The 22,821-nt window shown below is 39.7% G+C and overlaps 1 protein-coding gene across 1 annotated transcript; it reads left to right on the forward strand.

Annotated features, from left to right (window-relative positions):
* Window positions 1–15,679: 15,679 nt before the first annotated feature.
* Window positions 15,680–21,436, forward strand: LOC107583801 (ankyrin repeat and SOCS box protein 2-like). The gene is made up of 10 exons (XM_016270133.1): window positions 15,680–15,765; window positions 16,042–16,266; window positions 17,931–18,053; window positions 18,406–18,575; window positions 18,655–18,810; window positions 18,888–19,133; window positions 19,234–19,405; window positions 20,169–20,739; window positions 20,874–21,027; window positions 21,152–21,436. The coding sequence occupies exons 2-10, from the start codon at window positions 16,049–16,051 to the stop codon at window positions 21,301–21,303; spliced, it is 1,962 nt and encodes a 653-aa protein (XP_016125619.1). The 5' UTR covers window positions 15,680–15,765; window positions 16,042–16,048; the 3' UTR covers window positions 21,304–21,436.
* The last annotated feature ends 1,385 nt before the right edge of the window (window positions 21,437–22,821 follow it).

The following is a 22,821-nucleotide window of genomic DNA, read 5'->3' on the forward strand; positions in this document are numbered from 1 at the left end:
AACTCTTCGATAGGGTTTAGAAACGGAGAGTATGGTGGAAGGTATAGTACTGTCAACTGTGGATGGTGTTGAAACCAGTTCTGGACCAAAGCAGAGCGGTGGAATGACACATTGTCCCAGATGACAGTATATTGTATCTGGTGCATTTCATTACCTGCTGTGACGATGTGGTGCAATCGGTCCAAAAATGCGAGAATGTGAGGTGTGTTGTAAGGGCCCATTTTGGCATGACGGAGGAGAACCCCATGCTGTGAAATGGCAGCGCAAAAGGTGATGTTACCCGCACGTTGCCCTGGGACATTGATTATAGTCCTGTGGCCAATGATATTTCTGCCTCTCCTTCTTGCTTTTGTGAGGTTGAACCCTGCCTCATCAATATATATGAATTCATGCAGGATTACAATACAAACCTCCACATACTCATGCCGCAGCCGTTTGTCCCTCTCTCAATTCTGCTCAAAAGGCACTTGATAAAGTTGTTTACAGTTTTTTCCAATTGCTAACACACAATTTTTCAAACTAGTAAAGAGAAAGTTTTTTTTTAAAGATGAAGTCAAGTTGCGTTTAAAAAGCTGTCGCTTGAAAATTGTCAGGGATTCAGCATTCCAGATAGGGGTGGGAAGATCATTCCACCAGCCAGGAACAGTGAACGAGAATGTTCTGGAAAGTAATTTTGAGCCTCTCTGTGATGGTACCATGATGCGTCGCTCACTAGCGGATCTCAGTCTTCTTGAGGGGATGTAGATTCGTAGTAGTGAGTGGAAGTAGACGGGTGATGAGCCTGTGGCTGTTCTATATGCAAGCATCAATGTCTTGAACTTGATGCGAGCCGCAACCGGTAGCCAGTGCAAGGAGATAAAGAGAGGTGTAACATGGGCTCTTTTGGGCTCGTTGAAGACCAGTCGTGCCGCTGCATTCTGAATCATTTGTAGAGGTTTGATTGTGCTTGATGGAAGTCCAGCCAGAAGAGCATTGCAGTAGTCCAGCCTAGAGATGACAAGGGCCTGGACAAGAAGTTGTGCAGCATGCTCCGTTAGAAAGGGCCTGATCTTTCTGATGTTGTGCAATGCAAACCTACAAGATCGGCCGGTCCTTGCAATATGGTCTTTGAAGGTCAGCTGGTCATCAAAGATTACACCAAGATTTCTGACCGAAGTCGATGGAGTAATTGTAGAAGAACCTAGCTGGATGGTGAAATCATGCTGTAGAGTTGGAGTGGCAGGGAAGACAAGAAGCTCAGTCTTTGCCAGGTTGAGCTGTAGGTGATGTTCTTTCATCCATGCCGAGATGTCCGCCAGGCAGCCTGAGATCCGTGCAGCTACCGTTGGATCATCTGGTTGCAATGAGAGATAGAGCTGTGTGTCATCAGCATAGCAATGGTAGGAGAAGCCATGTGCCTGTATGATGGGACCCAGTGATGTAGTGTATGTGAAGATGAACAGATCCCAGACAGATTTAACTGAAGTTTCGGCTGAAGTTTCGGAAGCCAGACATAATCGTTGGAATTACATGTAGTTACACTGCTGATAATACGTTTCTTCAGGGAAAAATGTACATCACAGAAACAACAGTGGGAACAGACTTTTTGGAAGCCATACATCATTGATAGAATTGCACCTGGTTTCTGCTGGCATAGATTACACTATGAGTTGCTACAAATGTCCCCTCACTAAAGTTTAGTTATAGTTTAGTTATTCTATATAAATGCTAAAATGAATCTCAGATGTGAACATATTTGCTTAGTCTTTTCATGTACAAATTCATTCTAAAAAGAAATATATATGTCCTTTTAGAATTAATTTGTTTGGGTACGCACACACACACAAATTATTTCTAAATGGAAATATATATTTCTTTTTAGAAGTAATTTGTACATGTAAATATTAAGCAAAGCAAACATGTTCACGTCTGAGATGCATTTTGAGATTAATCTCTTTATCTGTATCTCTTATTATATGTATATATATATTATACACAAACACACACACACACACACACACACACACACATATATATATATATTATACACATAGGCTAAATAACAGCACAAATATTTTGACTGTTCTTTATACTTGGCTGCTTATACTTTATTTCCCCACCAATGTCAAAATCAAACCTATCACATAACACAAAAATAAACTTGTCTTTGACTTAATATTCACTATAATGCTATTACTGTAGCTGTTTATTATAATTATATTTAACAAGTCTTCTTATTATACCTAATACCGATTATACTCATAATTCATATTCATATTTTTAGGTGTTTTTTCTCCATTCTCTGATGTGTTCTAACAACATCAGAATTCTGGAACCCAGAGTATTATATTATTATTGCAATAAAATGTTCATAATGTAATAATTTTCTCAAAACGTAATAAAATCTTGAGCTCATAATGTAATAACAATTGTTACATTATGAGAAATGTATTACATTATAAACTGACCAAACATTTTTTGTCATATTGTCATAATTTTAATAGGCTTTTAAAACATTAAAAACATTGGTTTAAACGAAATGCACCAGATTTAATTATTCATGCAATTGTAAGGGAAACAGGTCAATTTAGCTCAACGGGAATTATTTATGTTTTATAGGGAATTTGTACAGAATCACTGTTTTACAGCTGATCCCCGAGTCGGCCAGCGATTCATTGAACGAGCCATATAACATCAACTCTGCAATGGATATTAATAAGTAACTTCCAACGTGACACTTCTAGTCTGTGTAGTCGCAGAGTTGCAGCCGGCAAATTTTCATCTATCTTTTCTAACTTAATTCAAATTTTTACCTTCAGATGTATGGCTTGGTCTTCACCACAGCCTAAACATGCAGTACTCTCGAGCAAACGAAATTAATAAGATAAAGATAAAAGTTAAAATGAAAACTATAATAATAATATAAAAAAAAAATCACATTGAGACCTACAAATACTTCTAATAATAAACTGTTATTGAAAAGAACTGTTTACCGTTTGTCAGCGACGAATCCATAAATGACCTTGATTTTTTATTTTTATTTTATTGCAAACAATTCAGAGATGACATTCATGAAATACAACTTTGCATACATTATGTACATAATGTATCAACAATACATCCAATGTCATCTGAACATATGGAAGAAAAGAGAAGAAAAAAAAAGTTGACAATGACTGTTAAAAGAGAAAGATGCATTTAAATAGCTTTTTTATGAACATAAAGGCAGGAACAGAACAAATAAAGAAAAGAGGATTAAAAAAACTAAAACAAAAAAAAAACACCAAAACAAGTATTAATCACGGTACATGAAAGAGTACACGGTACTCATCATATCTCTTCAAAAAATAAATACATTTTTGTTATTAATTACTCTTAGTGTTCTACTTCACATAAGAAATCTATAAAAGTAGGAATTTTCTTAAGAAACCTTTGTTTGTTAAAATAGAATTTTGCCACAAGGATAAGAAAGTTAACAGCAGATTCTAAAGATTTGTTTTGGTTTGGTTTTCAATTGGGAATAAAATACCACATAGAATCTGACCCAAGCAAACATCTTTTTAGCCAATTCATTTTAAATGTATTGTTAGTATCATCAAAATTTAGGACTTCAAGAGCCCCAACACTCCTTTTGTTTGCTAAAACATATTTCTTCAATTTGTGAGATTTATTACTCCAAATAAAATCTATATTTTTGGAAGTGTGATTATCTACAGCTAAAGACAGGGAAGGGTACACAAATCTGGATAATTCTTCTGTTTTGGATAAGAAAACTCTGCCTAAAATTGATAAATCTCTTTGCAGCCAATTATTAAAAATATATTTTGTTTTCAATAACCGTTTGAATTCAGAAACTGTATACTAATTACATTTTTCGTTATATGAATCCCCAAATATTTCACTTAATTTTTAATTGGAATATTTAAAATTTCAGTTTCTACAGTGTCAAATAAGCAAATAATTTCACACTTAGATACATTAAGTTTGAGCCCAGAAGCATTAGAGAAGGCATTAATTGTAGTTAAGACTGGAGAAACTTGCTCTTTATCCTTCAAGAATAAAGTAGTATCATCTGCTAATTGTGAGATTCGAATCTCTCTGTTAAAGATATTAAAGCCAGCAAAGTTATTATTGTGCAAAATGTCTATGGATAATGTTTCTACAACAAATAAAAATAAAAAGGGGCTCAAAGGGCAATCTTAACGTATACCACGAAGAATAGGAAACCTTGGTGATGTACGTGAATTTAAAATGATACAGCTATCTATTTCTTTGTACAACATTTGAACAATATTTATGAATTTTGAGGGAAATCCAAAAGCCTCTAAAGAGTTTATAAGGAACTGGTGCTTTACAGTGTCGAAGGCCTTATAAAAATCGAGGAATAAGATAATTGCATCAGACTTGATTTCATCTCTATAATCAATAAGATCCAGAACAAGTTGAGTATTACAACTAATATGACGACCTTTCATAAAACCGGTCTGTGTTTCATTAATGATATGATGTAAATGTTGTTTTAATCTCTTGGCGAATATGGAAGCGATTAATTTATAATCAAAATTAAGAAGAGTGATAGGGCGCCAATTATCAATTATAGTTACATCTTTGTCTGGTTTGGGAATGAGTACAGGTTCCTATAAAAATTTGTAACAAATTTCTCAATTTCTTCAGGGTGTTTAGAAACCGAATTGTTTATTTGTAATGCAGAGATGCTTTTCCTTTTAAAATTCCTTTTCTCAAGTGAGAAGAAATTCATATTTTTCTCTCCTTCCTCAATCTCGCTCTGGATCTAACGAAGGCACCTTTAACTATATATATGGTCTAATTCCAATTGCAAAGTTTTTAACTTCTTTTTTAACTTCTTTTTTTTGATTAAGGTATTTATGTTAATTAGCAAGTTGGCTTCTCTATCAGCATTAATCACTTGTAAGGCTTTAGATCTATTTATTGCTAGTAATCTTGCTTTACATTTAAAATATTCCCATTTAGCACCATGAGACTCAAATTCATTATTTAAATAAATTCCTTTAACTAATCCCTTGATTTGATCACTATAAATTTAATCTTTTAGCAGATTATTATTAAATTTCCAGTAACCACGCACAGTACTCTCCCTGTGTTTTGTCTGCAAATCAGCTTAATTACTAAGTGGTCAGAGAATGGAGCATACTGGTGACAGACATCAAACACATATTGCAGTAACTGTTGAGAAAAAAAAGAAGTATATTCTAGATTTAGAGGACAACAAATTATTACTCCAAGTATATTCCTTTACATCAGGGTGATAAAAGCGCTATGCATCTGCAATATGAAAATAATCACACAAAGTACAGATAATATTATTTGTGAGGCCCATCTTAGGAGGAAATCTGTCAGCTGAATTATCTAATACATCATTAAAATCTCAAGCAAAAATAATAAAGGCTTGTTGATATTTATTTTTCAAAGCTTCAATATTCATCTGTAATAAAAAAAATAAGAGACTTGTTGGCAGATCTTAAGTTGTGGCCATATATATTACATATTATAAAAGTAGCATTATCAAGTTTAGTGACAAGAATATTCCATCATCCTTCCGTAGAAATCAACGATTCAACAATATCTCCTTTAAATTTGTTAATCAAAGTGAGAACCCCAGCGGAGTGGTGGTTAGATCTGTGACTAAAGTAGGCCTTGTCACCCCACTGTGATTTCCAAAAACGAACATCACTCTCACAGGAATGAGTTTCTTGTAACAGTATTAAGTCAGCATTCATTCTTCTACAGTATTAGAATAAGGCCTTTCTTTTAGTGAGATCTCTCAAGCCACGAGTGTTTAACGAGATAATACTCAAAGAGTTCGACTCCAAGTCTTGCATTTGCACAGGAGAAATAAAAAAATAAAAAAATAAAAATAAAACAGGAAAGAGTAACTTGAATAAGAACACTAACAAGAACAGACAAAGGTTTTAAAGCTTACCGCTGTAAAACACTGCGGTCAAGCCAGCCGCACTACAGAAAAACACGGTCAAGCCAGCCGCGAGTGAAATTATGGTGCGCGTTGTAGGATATCAGACCGAATCAGACAATCTAAGATTTGGTCAAAACATGGTTGAAACCGTCTCGGTTACGTATGTAACCCTCGTTCCCTGAAGGAGGGAACGGAGACGTCACGTCGACTGATTTTTCCATTTTTTGCCCATTATATCACGTCATAAGGTGCAAGTATTGCCAGAAAAAATATCGAAAAAGCATACATTTTCAAAATTGTAACTTTACATACTCAAATTTCAGTTTGTTAGCTTCAAGCTCCTCGAACTACTTAGACGTGTATAAAACGTGACCATTCACACCGCTGGTTTTAATGTTTATGTCTCGTCGCTCCGACCGGACAGGGAATCAGAATATGGTAAGGGGCGTAACATTTCTGTCACACGCTTGAGGTATTCGGCCAATCACAACGCTCTGGATAGCTGGCCAATCAGAGCACACCTCGCTTTTCAGACCGATGAGCTTTGTAAAAATCGACGCGTTTCAGAAAGGCGGGGCATAGAGGAGAAATAATAGGATTCAAGGATTCAATGCATTTATTGTCATATGCCCAGTGAGGAAAACAAGTTTCACTGAGCAATGAAATTCTTACTTTGCTGTCCACAATGAATGCCAAGACAGTGCAATGCTATACACACACATACACAAACTATACACATATACATACATACATACATACATACAATGTAAGAAACATAATAATAAAACTATGCTGCAGTAGTAGGAATAAAGGCTATGAAAATGTGAAAATATAAATATAAACTATGTATATGGTATCTACATATGCGAATGTACAGTATTAACTTATATGCAAAAAAAAACAATAGTGCAGTAACGTGCAAATTGAGTGCAAGTACATGATAACAATAGCAGCAGTAACAGATGTGCAAATTGAGATGAGGCTACATGAGTAATATTAATAAATATACAATGGTAGTAATAACAGCAATAACATTACAAATGATCAAATGAGATGAAACAATTTGGTCTGACTGTACTCTGAGATAGATAAGTCCACTAGCTAGCTACCTGTTTAAGAGTCTAATAGCTGAGGGGAAGAAGGAGTTCCTTAATCTGGAAGTCCTGCAATTTACACTCCTGCACCTCCGTCCTGAGGGTAGGCGTGTGAACAGTCTGTGTTGGGGGTGGGTGGGGTCTTTAATGATGGATGCAGCTCTTCTGTGGACTCTGCGATGGTAAATGGCCTGCAGAGAGGGCAGTGGAGTCCTGGTGATCTTCTCAGCAGTCTTCACCACTCTATGCAGACGTTTGCGGTCCCTTACAGTATAGTGCTGCCATACCATGCAGTGATGCAGCTGGTCAAGACGCTCTCAACTACACAGCTGTAGAAGTTGTTGAGGATCTTAGGTGACATGCCAAACTTCCTCAGCCTCCTCAGGAAGTACAGCCGCAGTTGTGCCTTCTTAACCAGCTGGGTGGTGTTGTGTTTGTTATGACAGTGTCTGAATTCCTATTTCCAATCCTAACAGACTGTGGTCTGCCAGTCAGGAAGTCTAGGAGCCAGACACAAAGTGTGGGGTGTAGTCCAAGTACAATCAGTTTTTGGATGAGTTTGTGAGGGATGACTGTATTGAAGGCGGAGCTATAATCAATAAATTATAAGTCATTTATAATTGTACATAATAATGTACAGTATGTGGAAAATAATGTGTTTTTTATCCTTAAACCACATAAACACATAAACACATTTCATTACACCAAATACACAAAACAATGTTCTTTTTAGCAGCATCATATGACCCCTTTAAAACAATACTGCAATTACACTGCAGTTCGTTTTTGTAAAGGATGGACATTTTGCTGCAAAGCTCAATAGACTCAATATTGTTTATGTATTGCTGTAAAACAGTCTCAGTTGGGCTCTTCCGATTTATGAAACAAATAGACTGGCACAAGGGCCTAGTGGTAAAGTGTCAGTCTTCAAAAGCTAAAATTCAGTAAGTCAATAAAATGTCTACTGAATTATCATTCACTCTGATTTGTAGAAGTCATGCAGGAGTCAGGTTATTTCTACATAAAACAGACCTATTTTATAAGCATGTGTGGCTACAAGCCTGTGTGAAGGAACTGCTAAATGCTAGTCTGGCCTCCAGAGATCTTTACTATCCTTGTTTATATACCTCTTGGATAACAGGTCATATCAGGCCAGCTGGAAAGGTTTAGTCTCCTCACCACTGGGATCTCATAGAATCCATGTTTAGCCCCCTGATCTAAGTTTCCTACATCACTGCTAGACTTACAACGGTCAACTGTATACGTATTCTCATCTCAACATGTGCAGTCTCGGATATCTGAAAATATCTGTATGCCACTCTGAATACATCAAAATTAATGACTTCACATATATGTGAATTACTCTTCTCTAGCTAAGTAAGGTCCTCGCTGAAAATCAGGATTGAATTCATCCATTACTGCAACAGAAAAAAATACATGGCTAACATTATTTGACCTTTTATTCTATATTGTAAAGTAAGTAAATGTGGAGGTTTTGTTAGCTTAAGAAGCCATTTCTACCTGATTTAACGTGAATTACTTTAGTTGGTTGATTCTATCAGTCTGATTTAGTCTTTTAAGCATATTTCTGACTTTAATAAAAAAAACAATTTATTTAGATTACTTTATTTAGGTTACTTTTTTCCGTGATTGTGATGCTAAGTATGAGAAAACTTGTTTATTCTTAAATCATATGAAAAGCACTGTAATGATTTGTGTTGTTCATTTTTTTTAATGTCCAAGTGGACCAGTGGGAGTCTGTACAATTCATTTCATGCATTGAAGCTTAAATTGTAACATTTATTTCAGCCTGAGTGAAAAAAACAAGCTGATGGTATACATTAATGACTATTTTTAGTTAATTAATTCATTATTTAAATAAACGGATCAATAATAATACATAATTTTGTCCATAACACAGTAAAGAATGTGATAATTTAGCCAATGAGCAGAATGAAAGCTGTGATGTTCTGAATATGTTAACCTTAATGTGTATTAAAGGATAAGACTTTCAGCTCCTAAGCATGGACACAGTAATAAAACCAAAAGCACTTGCGTACATAGAATACCACCAATATGCAGACTGAACTGCATGTTTGGATCAAATGTAGATTAGAAAACTGGTTTATTATTAACATATCTAGTATCTACCTTCAGACTTCATTATTACTTGCATTATTTAGCAGCTTCAGGCCTTCATTAATGCCACAGACATATCACCCTGCAGCCCAAGACTGGTTGCCCACTGAAGCTAAGCAGGGTTGAGCCTGGTTAGTACCTGGATGGGAGACCTCTGGTGAAAACTAGGTTGTTGTTGGAAGAGGTGTTAGTGAGGCCAGCAGAGGGTGCTCACCCTGTGGTCTGTGTGGGTCCTAATGCCCTAGTATAGTGATGGGGACACTATACTGTCAAAAAGCACCGTCTTTCGGATGAGATGTTAAACCGAGGTCCTGACTCACTGTGGTAAATAAAAATCCCATGGCACTTCTCGTAACCCTGGTGTCCTGGTCAAATTGCTGCCACTGGCTTCTGACCATCATGGCCTCCTAATAATCACCATCCACTTGATTGGCTCTATGACTCTCCTCTCCACCTGTAGCTGGTTTATGGTGAGCGCACTGGTGCTGTTGTCCTGTGGCTGCTGTCGCATCATCCAGGTGGATGCTGCACACTGGTGGTGGTTGAGGAGAGACCCCCCACATGACTGTGAAGCGCTTTGGGTGTAAAGCAAAAGTCTCAGGATATGTATGTAACCATGGTTCCCTGAGAAGGGAACGAGACACTGCGTCCTCTAGGGATCGCTATGGGGAACACCTCGGCGTGACCTGTGTCTGAAGCATATATTCAAAACAACAACGCGTTGGCCGGCGACAGCCTATGACGTCACTACCGGTGCGACCACAGTATAAAGAGGCGCCGGGAGAACACGCCATCCGCTTCTTCATCTGTAGCTTGCGTCCGAAGAACGGTAAGGAAACTAGAGTACACAGTGTCTCGTTCCCTTCTCAGGGAACCATGGTTACATACGTAACCTGAGACGTTCCCTTTCGAGGGAACTTCGAACTGCGTCATCTAGGGGTCGCTATGGGGAATGGTATACCCACGCCACCATGCTGAGGGGAGTGCATGCCAAACACAAAGGCGAGCACTAAGTACCAACTCTACCAAAGCTTAACCCTCTGAAGTCGATTAACGCGGATACGCGTTTTGAGGCATCTTCTCCTTATAACACCGAAAATAACTTAAATTACACTTTCAGTTTTGATCTTACAGATAAGAGCAATACATCAATCGAATCTGTAAAGGGTCAAAATGTTTATTAGCAACTGAAAAAAGCACAAATGTCAGGACATGTCAAAACTTCTCCAGGGCCCAAAACACCCTCAGACCCCAGAGGGTTAAGGGAGTTGCCCCTGGGATGGTTTGATGGCTGTCAGTAATGTTATCCCCTACGGCCTTGGCCTGTCACCCAGGGGCTACCGCTTGTTCTGCATGAGCTTGCTGAAGGAACTGTTTCAACAGACCCTTAGTAGCAACACCCTGTTCAAGTAGGTATCACTGGGGATACATCGGTAGCCTGACCGACTCAAAGAAAGGGCACAAAGCCGCAGCGGGTAACCCCTACCATACAGGATTTTAGAAAGAACGCAAAATGCTTGATGTGCGTCCTTACCACAGCGTGGATTTTAGAAAGTGCACAGAGACTTAGCGTGCACTTACCATAATATGGATTTTAAGGATACTGTTACTAAAGGGTCATAGAGGCTGTTTACAAGACAGGCCTAGAGACCCTACGTGACCGTGGCACTCTGAGGGAGCAGTCCATAGCATACACAGAGCGCACATAAATGGAAATGGTGCATCCCATAGTATAATCCGTCATATGAGGAGTCACCAACTCATCATCATGGTCATAAGCCTGGTCTGACTAGCAGTAAGTTATCTAGCTGAAGGAGCATAGCACCCAGCTCTCAGCCGAGAGAGGGATACAAATGCTCGACCTACAGCATATCAGGGAGGCAGAGGAAGGGGCCTAGTCGCCTGATGTTGCTGGTTCAAGGAGCTCTGTGAAATGGAGAACTCAGCCCTCAGGGTGAGAGGAGAACTCAGAACCTTCAGAGAGGGGTAGCGTGCTCATAGGCAACCCTCTGGAATGAGGGCAGCACTGCTAAAGCCCACCACGAGAACAGTCCACGGAGCGGGGAATTCAACTCCCCTGAAGGGGAGGGAATTCAGATGCTCGGAAGGGAGCAGCATGCTCATAGATGACCCTCTACAGTGAGGGGAGCGATGCTGGCTAGATTAAAGACATTGCATTGTCAACCCAATCCAGCCTTATGCTCTCTACCCTGATAGAGAGCATGGGCCCCGTTTTAACCAGACCCACAGAGCCTGGAAACAACGGGGCCCAAATCATGCATGGAGAGCTGTTTCTCCTCAGAGCCAGAGCACTGGGAAGGGTTTCCGCAGAAACGCCCCTCACTCATACCTCAGGGAACCCAGTGTACTCAAGCCCCCTCCATGGAGGCGGTGACTCACTGGCTCACCATGAGGGCAGTACGATGCAACTAGCAGACTGCAGAGTGGAGTAAAGCCGTTCGACGCCTCAGCGAGAGGAGCTCCATTCAGAGAAAAAATATATCCTGACACAGGAAGCCCCTAGGGGCGAGATATGGCTATGGCGTCCCAGTCGGGGCAGCCTCTTGAGGCAAAAACCCAGCCAGGACGTCCAGGGGGGCTTCTCGCAAAGCATACATTTCGGAGAGCTCACCAGAAGGAAGGACCCGCAGGTCCCGGGATTGCAGTGCTGTACTGGGGACCTGATGACCAAGAAGGCTCCCACAGAAACCTAACGACTTGGCCACATAATCCAGGAGGCATGAAGCCGAAAACAGGGCTGTCATCCAATCTGGATCCAGTATCGACGAGTGAGGTCATCACCGTAAAAGTCGATATCAAGGGTTCTGAGTCCAGCAGAGGGGGTGCTCACCGAGGGCCTACCGTAAGCAAGGTCAGAAACACAACAGACAGGTCCTGGAAACACTGCAAAGAAGGCTAGCAGAAGGGTTCACACAACCACCAGCGAACAGTTATTTGAAATGGATCGTACTCACCCACCATGGTTCCAGCACATGAGCTCAGTTCAAGAGGCGAAGTCCGAAGAAGCCTCGAGTCCGGACCATCAGTAAGGTAGTTTCTATGCAAGACAAGAGATTTTAAACCCCCCGAGGGAGGTGAGTAGATGTTTCAGGTCTTACTCTGGTCCGGACGAGAGCGTCGAGAACACCTCGTCTGGATCACCTCCCTCAGGTCTTGCCTACCTCCCTTTAACACGCGCTTCCTCCTAGCCCCACCCGCAGGTGGGGGAGGGGCACGAGCCGCGACACTAGCCTTCTGTACCCATCTCTGATCCTCAGACCGGGATGGGCCAGGACCCCTACATTGTTTGGGCTCAGACCCGGACCTTCGTGGAATGAAGATTTTGAAGGCCGCTGAGCATGCCTTCGCCTCCTTAAACTTCTCGACCACCGTCGACAGAGGTACCAAAAAGTTCTGAAGGCGAAACCAGAGCATCGAGGAGAAAGCCCTTCTCTTTCTTCCCGATATCTGCCAGGTTCACCCACAGATGTCTCTCCGTTACCACCATGGCCGCTATAGATCTGCCCATAGCAGTGGCGGCCTGCTTAGTAGCACAGAGAGCAAGATCCGTGGTGCGGTGCAGCTCAGCTACTTCGTCAGGGGAAAGGCCCTGACCCTTATCCAGGTCTTTCAGCAGATCAGCTTGGTACACCTGAAGCACCGCCATCGTGTGCAACTAAGCGACAGCCTGACCTGCTGCTGCGTATGCCCTGCCATTTAAGCGAGATATAGCCTGAAGGGGCTTAGATGGCAAGGAGGGAGCCTTGAGAGAGGATGTCTCACCCACAGAGAGACAGCTAGCTAGCATCTTTTCTATAGGGGCATCCTCTCATAGCCGCTTTCACACATCCCCTCAATGTTGGTATAACTCGTATGCTGGAACCTATGGATGTGAGAGGAAAACGGCCTCTTCCATTCCCTCTCGATCTCTGTATGGAGATCAGGAAGAAAAGGAAGGCTCACTTGAGCTGGGGGCTATGGTCAGAAAGATAATGCTCGTCGAGACGACCCCGTGGCGCCACCTTCCTGGCCCACTTCCACGGCAAGTCAAGCCTTGCAGTGGCGCGTTCCATAACCTCCAAGAGCTCATCATACGCAGGGCACGCCTAATTCTGCAAATTAAGAGATTATAAAGAAATGTGTTATTTCACACAAGCATGAAACATATTTGTATACAGTATATTTATGTATTCCTGTTTTTGCATATTTAACCACTGAATGAAGTCGATGCTGCAAGATTTGTCAACTTCATTATCATTTATAACAAATTTATGGAAGTTCAGGGGTAAATGTTGTTTTCTAGTTTCCCAGTTTCAAAACAGATCTCTTGCTCTTCTCTTGGCCTGTATGTAAGGAAGATCATGTCACATCTAAGCCAGACATGCTCTAATGAATTACATGCAAGGCAGGCAGATATATTTATAAGGCAATCAGTTTGTTTACACCGTGACATGAAATCAAGACCTCTCAGAGACCCTTCATAAAGTACGCAGCAGCAACTGCTGTACAGATAAAGGAGAAGATCCACACACACCACATTCAACGTATAATTATTGATATCCTGTAGAAAGGTAGGTGGACTTCTCAATGATAGTAGTGATGAATTATAGTGATGATGTTGTTAGGACTTGTAAGGGAACTTGTGTATAGTTGAAAAACAGAATTTTTAATGTTTACTGATCAATGGCAAAACCCAGAAAATAACCTGATATTTTAATTAATTGTCCTTTAATTATATTATTACATTTTGTATTAATTTATTCTCTTGGCAGTTTGTGTGATTGATTAGAACTATGTTATTTGAATGTTCATCAGTTTTCAAATTTCTGAGCATTTTACTATCACAGGTGCAAAATGGCAGCAGCAATGGCTTCTTCAATGACAACAAAAGACGACCTGGAGGACTTCAGTGCTAATGCACACTTGTCTGAAGAACAGCTGTTGCAGTTAGCTTGTGAACGAAGTCTAGCTGATACAAATGTAACTCCACGGCAGAATCGACAAGTGCATGCCCACACACAGCCAGCTGCCCCCAAAGCTACACAACAACCACTATGCAGCCCTAACCCTAGGTGATTTTTTCCCCTGTTGTCATGTACAATAACACTTTAAAAATAAAGGTTCTAACATGGGGTTTTCGCGATGATGCCATAGAACATTGGTGTCCAGTCCTGCTCCTGAATAAAATAATTTTAGCCTATACACTTTAGTTATATCTAATTGACAATATTAAGAGCATTTGACATTTCCAATTAGGAGGGGCACGAGCCGCGACACTAGCCTTCTGTACCCATCTCTGATCCTCAGACCGGGATGGGCCAGGACCCCTACATTGTTTGGGCTCAGACCCGGACCTTCGTGGAATGAAGATTTTGAAGGCCGCTGAGCATGCCTTCGCCTCCTTAAACTTCTCGACCACCGTCGACAGAGGTACCAAAAAGTTCTGAAGGCGAAACCAGAGCATCGAGGAGAAAGCCCTTCTCTTTCTTCCCGATATCTGCCAGGTTCACCCACAGATGTCTCTCCGTTACCACCATGGCCGCTATAGATCTGCCCATAGCAGTGGCGGCCTGCTTAGTAGCACAGAGAGCAAGATCCGTGGTGCGGTGCAGCTCAGCTACTTCGTCAGGGGAAAGGCCCTGACCCTTATCCAGGTCTTTCAGCAGATCAGCTTGGTACACCTGAAGCACCGCCATCGTGTGCAACTAAGCGACAGCCTGACCTGCTGCTGCGTATGCCCTGCCATTTAAGCGAGATATAGCCTGAAGGGGCTTAGATGGCAAGGAGGGAGCCTTGAGAGAGGATGTCTCACCCACAGAGAGACAGCTAGCTAGCATCTTTTCTATAGGGGCATCCTCTCATAGCCGCTTTCACACATCCCCTCAATGTTGGTATAACTCGTATGCTGGAACCTATGGATGTGAGAGGAAAACGGCCTCTTCCATTCCCTCTCGATCTCTGTATGGAGATCAGGAAGAAAAGGAAGGCTCACTTGAGCTGGGGGCTATGGTCAGAAAGATAATGCTCGTCGAGACGACCCCGTGGCGCCACCTTCCTGGCCCACTTCCACGGCAAGTCAAGCCTTGCAGTGGCGCGTTCCATAACCTCCAAGAGCTCATCATACGCAGGGCACGCCTAATTCTGCAAATTAAGAGATTATAAAGAAATGTGTTATTTCACACAAGCATGAAACATATTTGTATACAGTATATTTATGTATTCCTGTTTTTGCATATTTAACCACTGAATGAAGTCGATGCTGCAAGATTTGTCAACTTCATTATCATTTATAACAAATTTATGGAAGTTCAGGGGTAAATGTTGTTTTCTAGTTTCCCAGTTTCAAAACAGATCTCTTGCTCTTCTCTTGGCCTGTATGTAAGGAAGATCATGTCACATCTAAGCCAGACATGCTCTAATGAATTACATGCAAGGCAGGCAGATATATTTATAAGGCAATCAGTTTGTTTACACCGTGACATGAAATCAAGACCTCTCAGAGACCCTTCATAAAGTACGCAGCAGCAACTGCTGTACAGATAAAGGAGAAGATCCACACACACCACATTCAACGTATAATTATTGATATCCTGTAGAAAGGTAGGTGGACTTCTCAATGATAGTAGTGATGAATTATAGTGATGATGTTGTTAGGACTTGTAAGGGAACTTGTGTATAGTTGAAAAACAGAATTTTTAATGTTTACTGATCAATGGCAAAACCCAGAAAATAACCTGATATTTTAATTAATTGTCCTTTAATTATATTATTACATTTTGTATTAATTTATTCTCTTGGCAGTTTGTGTGATTGATTAGAACTATGTTATTTGAATGTTCATCAGTTTTCAAATTTCTGAGCATTTTACTATCACAGGTGCAAAATGGCAGCAGCAATGGCTTCTTCAATGACAACAAAAGACGACCTGGAGGACTTCAGTGCTAATGCACACTTGTCTGAAGAACAGCTGTTGCAGTTAGCTTGTGAACGAAGTCTAGCTGATACAAATGTAACTCCACGGCAGAATCGACAAGTGCATGCCCACACACAGCCAGCTGCCCCCAAAGCTACACAACAACCACTATGCAGCCCTAACCCTAGGTGATTTTTTCCCCTGTTGTCATGTACAATAACACTTTAAAAATAAAGGTTCTAACATGGGGTTTTCGCGATGATGCCATAGAACATTGGTGTCCAGTCCTGCTCCTGAATAAAATAATTTTAGCCTATACACTTTAGTTATATCTAATTGACAATATTAAGAGCATTTGACATTTCCAATTAGGCCTGTTATATTCTTATTATTATTAGGCCTATTATTATTATTATTAAGTTACTTCTATTAGCCTATTAAATTAATATTACAATTAGTTTGCCCTGCAAATAGGCTAATTTCATAGTACATCACCGCATAACTGACGCGTTGTGAGGATAATAAAAGATTAGGCTAGCTTACTCCTCGTTGAGAATGTTTTTAAAAAGGTCTTTTAAAACAGGTTTATTAGCAGTACAATGAATTATTGGCCTATAATTAAAGTTAACTGCAATCATCAATGAAAATTAAGATAAGCTTTATTTCAAACATCGAAAAGAAACCTGTTTAACACGAAGTACGTTTCTTCTCATTTTTTTCACTAGTTCGGACCACAAGAGAAATATTAATGGAGTAAAACAGTTATATAACCATTATCAGCATATGAAGTAGATTCATCTCTGAGAGAATATGTGCCGTTATGCAGTGTCAGATGCCTAAAGATCTGTAAGTTTTTACTTTCACTTTCTGGTGAATTGACTGAGATTAAGAGGTTCACCGGTAGGGTGACCATATTTTAGTTTTCCAAAAAGAGGACAGTGGGTGTGGGGGGCTGGGGTGTGGTTGGTTGGAGGTTAAAGTAATGCCCAAAGTAGCGCAACGACCATATCCCAAATATCAAAACTCAAAATGTAATTTCCATACCTAAAATACATATTTTACATTTACAGTCACTGTTATGCATATTGATCATACACAGCTAAAAAACTTCCTACCAGTGGCCATCCTTCACAAAACTTAACATCTAGCACAGTTTTATCACAGAATGCAAAATGTTTCAATACAAGCATTTCAGTCATATGTAATTTATGCAACATTTCAAACAGGAAAATCAACCCATGGTAACATTTTAAAAGTAGCCCAATTCCATCGGGAAAAAAACATGGACTTGACAACCCTGCATCCAACACGAGCTGCAGGAGTCAGATTTCACTGATCACAGGTTGAGAGGAGAGATGACTGATAGATCATGCAGGAGGATTTGCTGCTCAACAGATCCTGAGCTCATTGACAAATATCTGATCTTCCTTTACACAGAACGCGCGTGATCGCTAAATCAAAAGTGAAAGTGAACAGCGAGCGCTCATTCAAAAGAGATTTAAATACTCCGCATATTGATGTCAGCTCCCTGATGCACCTGAAAATGATATGCAATATTAGAATGGCGGGACTGGACACAAAAATCATGGGACCGGGTGGTAATGGTAAGAAATTCAGCGGGAGCTGGATTAAAACAGTGCTTGTGTGATATCCATTGGCTCGCCTTCCTGGTTTAAAATATAAATATTTACAATATTGTGACATAACCCTTAGGTTCGGATTTGCGTTACACCTGGACTCCGTCTGTCTCCTAGTGCCTACTCACTTTTGCCCAAGCCTGCCCAAAAATACAATTCTGCCTACGCCACTGTTTGCAAATACATAAAAACTGTTGTTGCTGTCTTCCTTTCAGTGAGAATATGTGTGCAAAAATTGACAGAAATGTTCACAATCATTTCTTCAGTAAAGACCAAGAAAAGGTGATTGCCTGGACAAAGCACAATGGACACCTGCGGGTCACAGAAGAGACTGTGAAGTGAGTGGCAAGACAAATTTCATTTAATTTATGTGTGTGTGTGTGCTGTTTTTCTGAATATCCCTCCATTTTCCAAATGTTCCAAACACCATATTGTTTCCTTCCTGAATGAATGTTTTTGAACAAATCATTTGAAAGAACGAGTCAATGACTCGCTCATAACTCGTCACATATCACCACCTACTGGCATAAGAATGTAACTTACAGAAATAATCGCTGAAAAAGAAAATAGGTCAAGAATTACCGTACATAGTGAACAAAAAGCGAAATCATGCTTATTGGGCTCATCCACTGAGATAACAGCCCTTAAGATTCTTGTTCTTAAGATCTGTTTGCATATTTATTCTTTCAGTGATTTAGACCCTTTTCTCTTGGCCATTTGGAGAGGGGATGCAAAAGCTCTACGAGACATCATTCATTTCAAATCTAAAGATCTCGATGAACCCAATAAAGACGGCTGGTTACCACTTCATGAGTCTGCATACCATGGCCATGTGGAGTGCCTTAAGATTTTGCTCAAAGGTGATGAATGAATCAGTTTTTTTATGATGTCCAGAATCACATTCTCAAAAATCACAGTTGTATTCCATCGCTCCCACAGCCAAACCAGATACAATCAACAAACAAACAAACAGAAGTCAGACACCCCTCATGCTGGCTGTGAGTCGCAAACATGTTTCTTGTGTCAAGCACCTCTTAGAGGAAGAAGCTGATCCTAACCTTGCAAACAACCAGTGGGAGACGCCACTGTACAAAGGTAAACATTTCAGCATGATATCTCTCAACAACTAATGACCAGGAAGTGGTCTGAATAATCACTCTTGATTTTTCCAGCATGTGAGAAAGCTAATGAAGAGATAGTGGAACTTCTTTTGAGATTTGGAGCTTCACCAAGAAAAGCCTGTGTTCAAGGTGTGACTCCGCTACATGAAGCAGTGAGGAACAATAAGTTAGAGATCTGTAAGATGTTGATAAATGCAGGGGCAAAGCTGTGGTCCAGAAATGTTTATGGCATTGACTCAATGTTTACGGCTGCTCAGTGTAGTGCTGTTGATGTGCTTAACTACCTAATATATAAAGGTAAGAATTTTTTTATAAATTTTTTTGGATGAAAAACAGAAATAAAAAAGTATTAATTACTCAGTTTTATGTAGCATTAACCTAGTGATCTATTCTTTAGGCGGTAATGTAAATACCCAGGCAAATGATGATGCAACCGCATTGTTTGAGGCCTCTAAGAATGGTCATGCTGAAGTTGTTGAGATGCTCTTGTCAAAACAAGCTGATGTTAACAAAGCCAACAAAACTGGATTACTTCCTATTCATGTTGCGGCAAAGAATGGTCATGACAGGTTAGTAAGCCTATTACAGTTCATTTAATATTTATCCTTATTACATGGCTCTTTGGAATATTTAATCATGGCATTCAGTGGTCAAAAAATTTCTGACTTATAAACCATGAACCAAAGCATACAGCTATACGGTGAAGCACAATATTACAAACTTTTAATTGAAACAAAAAGTATTTAAAAAAGGAGCTAAGACACAAAGGTATAAGTCTGTGTACTTAATGGTTTTAATGAGGGAAAGAACTACAATCCCATAAAACATTGCAAATGACATTCAAAAATAAAAACGATGGAATAGCATAAGATGTATTTGGATACAGAAACGATATTTTCCTTTTTATTGCAAAATATGCATGTATATTCAAGTGTTTTGAGAGCATACAGAGATTTGCAGTGCTTCATGGGAATTGTCTGGTGTTAAATTGTTCTTTTGACTTGCTTTGCTCACTGCGATTCTGATTGGTGGAGCTTTCTTTGACGTATCATGGGTAATGTAGTTTTCTACTGTTCAAATGTTAAACGTGATTATGCTCTATGATAATACAGCCTATTGGTAAAATTATAAAATAATTTCAGATCATGTCTAAGTATTTATTTATTTGGCATATAGACATGTAATAAGTGGAAAGTGACAGTCAGCCAGTCATTATCACTAAATTAACCCCTTACAGTGCATATGTGTCTTAATAAGGTATGTAGGTTGTACTTTCTTTTTTATTCAAGTACTGATTAAGAAATAAATATGACACTTTCTCATCTTCCTCAGCATTGTTGCCATGCTAATCCCCAGAACTAACACGGTCAAAGTGAGACGCTCAGGCATCAGTCCTCTTCATTTCGCTGCAGAACGTAACAGAGATGATGTTCTTGAAACATTAATTGAGGCAAGATATGACGTCAACGCGAAGCTGTCAGATGATTGGTCAAAAATGTATGAAGATCGTCGCAGCACGGCTTTGTACTCAGCTGTGGTAAACAGAAACACTGAGGCAGCTGCTATGCTGTTAGAAGCAGGTGCCGATCCAAACCTGGATATCTTCAACCCCCTGCTGGTGGCTGTAAGGAAAGCAAGTATGGAAATGGTGACCTTACTGGTGAAGCACGGTGCTAATGTTAATGCCCTGCTGCCAACTCATCCTACCAGCTTCCCAGCAGTATTGGTTTTCTGTATGAAGTACATGGTGATGATGAGGTACCTGCTGGACAATGGCTGCGATGCACTATCATGTTTTAACTGTCAATATGGCTGTAATTCTCATCCCCCCATTAAACTAAGACGAAATGGACAAGAAACAATGTATTTTTTAAATGATGAACCATCAGGATACTGTGTAGAGGTATACATTTTGTTTTCTGGTCAAAATGTCTTGTAAAATGTCTTATAAAACTGTCTTTTAAAACTGTTAAAAATAATTATTATTTATAAAAAACCATTTTTAAATAAAAATAATTTTTATTTCTTTATTTACAGTTTTGTGAGATCATCTCTACTCCTTCAGTCAGCAGCTGGGTGGGACCCATCATAGACACATTACTTGACTATGTGGGTCATGTTAAACTCTGCTCTCGAATAACTGAACTTCTAGACAGCAACAAAGATTGGGCTCATATTAAAGAAAGATCAGGTAAGAATATTCTTTACAATCTCTTAATTTGCAGAAGTTTGTCTGATTATTGACATCTGACAACTGAATTAATTTTTTACAAATGAATGGAACTAATCTGAAACCCAAACACTCTCTTTGTCAGTTCTTCCTTCCACACTGATGCATCTGTGCAGACTCAAGATTCGTCAACGACTGGGCATCCACAGACTATGGCAAATCAGTGCTCTTCCTCTACCAGGAAGACTGCTCAAGTTTTTGAGTTATGAAGGAGAATCATTTGAAGATATCCTGTGATGAACAGCGTGACATTCTTAATTGTTTACAGAACTTGCTGCTTTAAATTCTTTTGAAACAGACATAGTGTAATTAATTTTAAATTTAAAAGCTTGAGATCTGAAAATAATTTGCAGCATGTGAAGTGCTGGCTTTCAGTTTTGCAATATATAATTTTATTTACATAGGTGCATAACTATATGTACTAGCACACTAAGGCTTTTTATAATGTGACTATAAGTTTTGTTATTTGTGTAACTCCTGTAGTATTACTGCAAATTTGTGGTGTTTTCTATTAGTTTGAGACTGTCTCTGTGAACATGCAGTGAAATAAAACTCTTGCATCTCCACATTTTTGTTTAAGTTTGGTGTCTTGCTGTATGACAGAGGAGTTTGAGCTGGTCATCAGAATCACAGTTTTTATAAACCTCAAATAAGCAACAGGGTAAAGTAAACCAGCTGCAGTAAAACTTCAGGCCAGTTCACACTGCGTCGACAGACGCAGACCAATGTGTCACTTCTCAGACATCCAAGACCCAACAAACACTGATTCAACATGTTCAGTCATTGAAAACAAGTGCTGACCAATGTTAGCAGATGCTGACAGGCGTAAAACACTTATCAGACAAAATCCAACGAACGTTTCTCTTGCCATTTGTCGGCATCTGTGGGTGCAGTGTGAATTGGTACGGTGGCCGAGAAGTGCAAAAGAAATCACAATTCTGAAAACAAAATAACAAATTACAAATGCAAGTCTAAAAAACAAAATAACAATTCAGAAAACATTATAACAAGTCAGAAAACACAATGACAAATCAGATAAACTGGAAGAGGTAGGTATAGTTTGAGACAGTGCCATTGGTTTGGGATTACTCACCGCTGACTGGACGAGACATCTGTCAAACAACGTATACAGGAAGAACCAGCCGAAGAACAGCAGAGTCGTGGTAGAAAGTTCGGAGATGGTATTAAAGTAGCTCAGTTTAAATGTATTGTATGAAATGCCCTTACTATGGAATAAAAAAACACTTAGTGCAAATAGCCCACCTTGTTGGCAGAGGCTATGTACAGTAATTCCACCCTTTAAAGTGTTGACTAGCCCAATCACACATTGCAGGGCGGAATTACTGTACATAGCCTCTGCCAACAAAGGCGGGCTATTTGCACTAAGTGTTTTTTATTCCATAGTAAGGGCAATTCATACAATACATTTAAACTGAGCTACTTTAATACCCTCTCCGAACTTTCTACCACGACTCTGCTGTTCTTCGGCTGGTTCTTCCTGTATACGTTGATTGACAGATGTCTCGTCCAGTCAGCGGTGAGTAATCCCAAACCAATGGCGCTGTCTCAAACTATACCTACCTCTTCCTGTTTGTCTGATTTGTCTTTGTGTTTTCTGAATTGTTATTTTGTTTTTGGACTTGTCATTGTGTTTTCTGACTTGTTATTTTGTTTTCGAATTTGTCATTGTGTTTTCTGACTTGTTATAATGTTTTCTGAATTGTTGTTGTGTTTTCTGAATTGTTATTATGTTTT

This window comes from Sinocyclocheilus grahami, unplaced genomic scaffold, assembly GCF_001515645.1.
Source record: "Sinocyclocheilus grahami isolate Dianchi unplaced genomic scaffold, SAMN03320097.WGS_v1.1 scaffold5.1, whole genome shotgun sequence".
Taxonomy (NCBI): Eukaryota; Metazoa; Chordata; class Actinopteri; order Cypriniformes; family Cyprinidae; genus Sinocyclocheilus; species Sinocyclocheilus grahami.

Bases quoted from the DNA above. Each gene is read 5' to 3' on its own strand.
- LOC107583801 (XM_016270133.1), top strand. From the start codon at position 16,049: ATGGCAGCAGCAATGGCTTCTTCAATGACAACAAAAGACGACCTGGAG. The intron at 18,576-18,654 runs GTGATGAATGAA...TCGCTCCCACAG, and splicing joins CCTTAAGATTTTGCTCAAAG to CCAAACCAGATACAATCAAC. The intron at 18,811-18,887 runs GTAAACATTTCA...TGATTTTTCCAG, and splicing joins GGAGACGCCACTGTACAAAG to CATGTGAGAAAGCTAATGAA.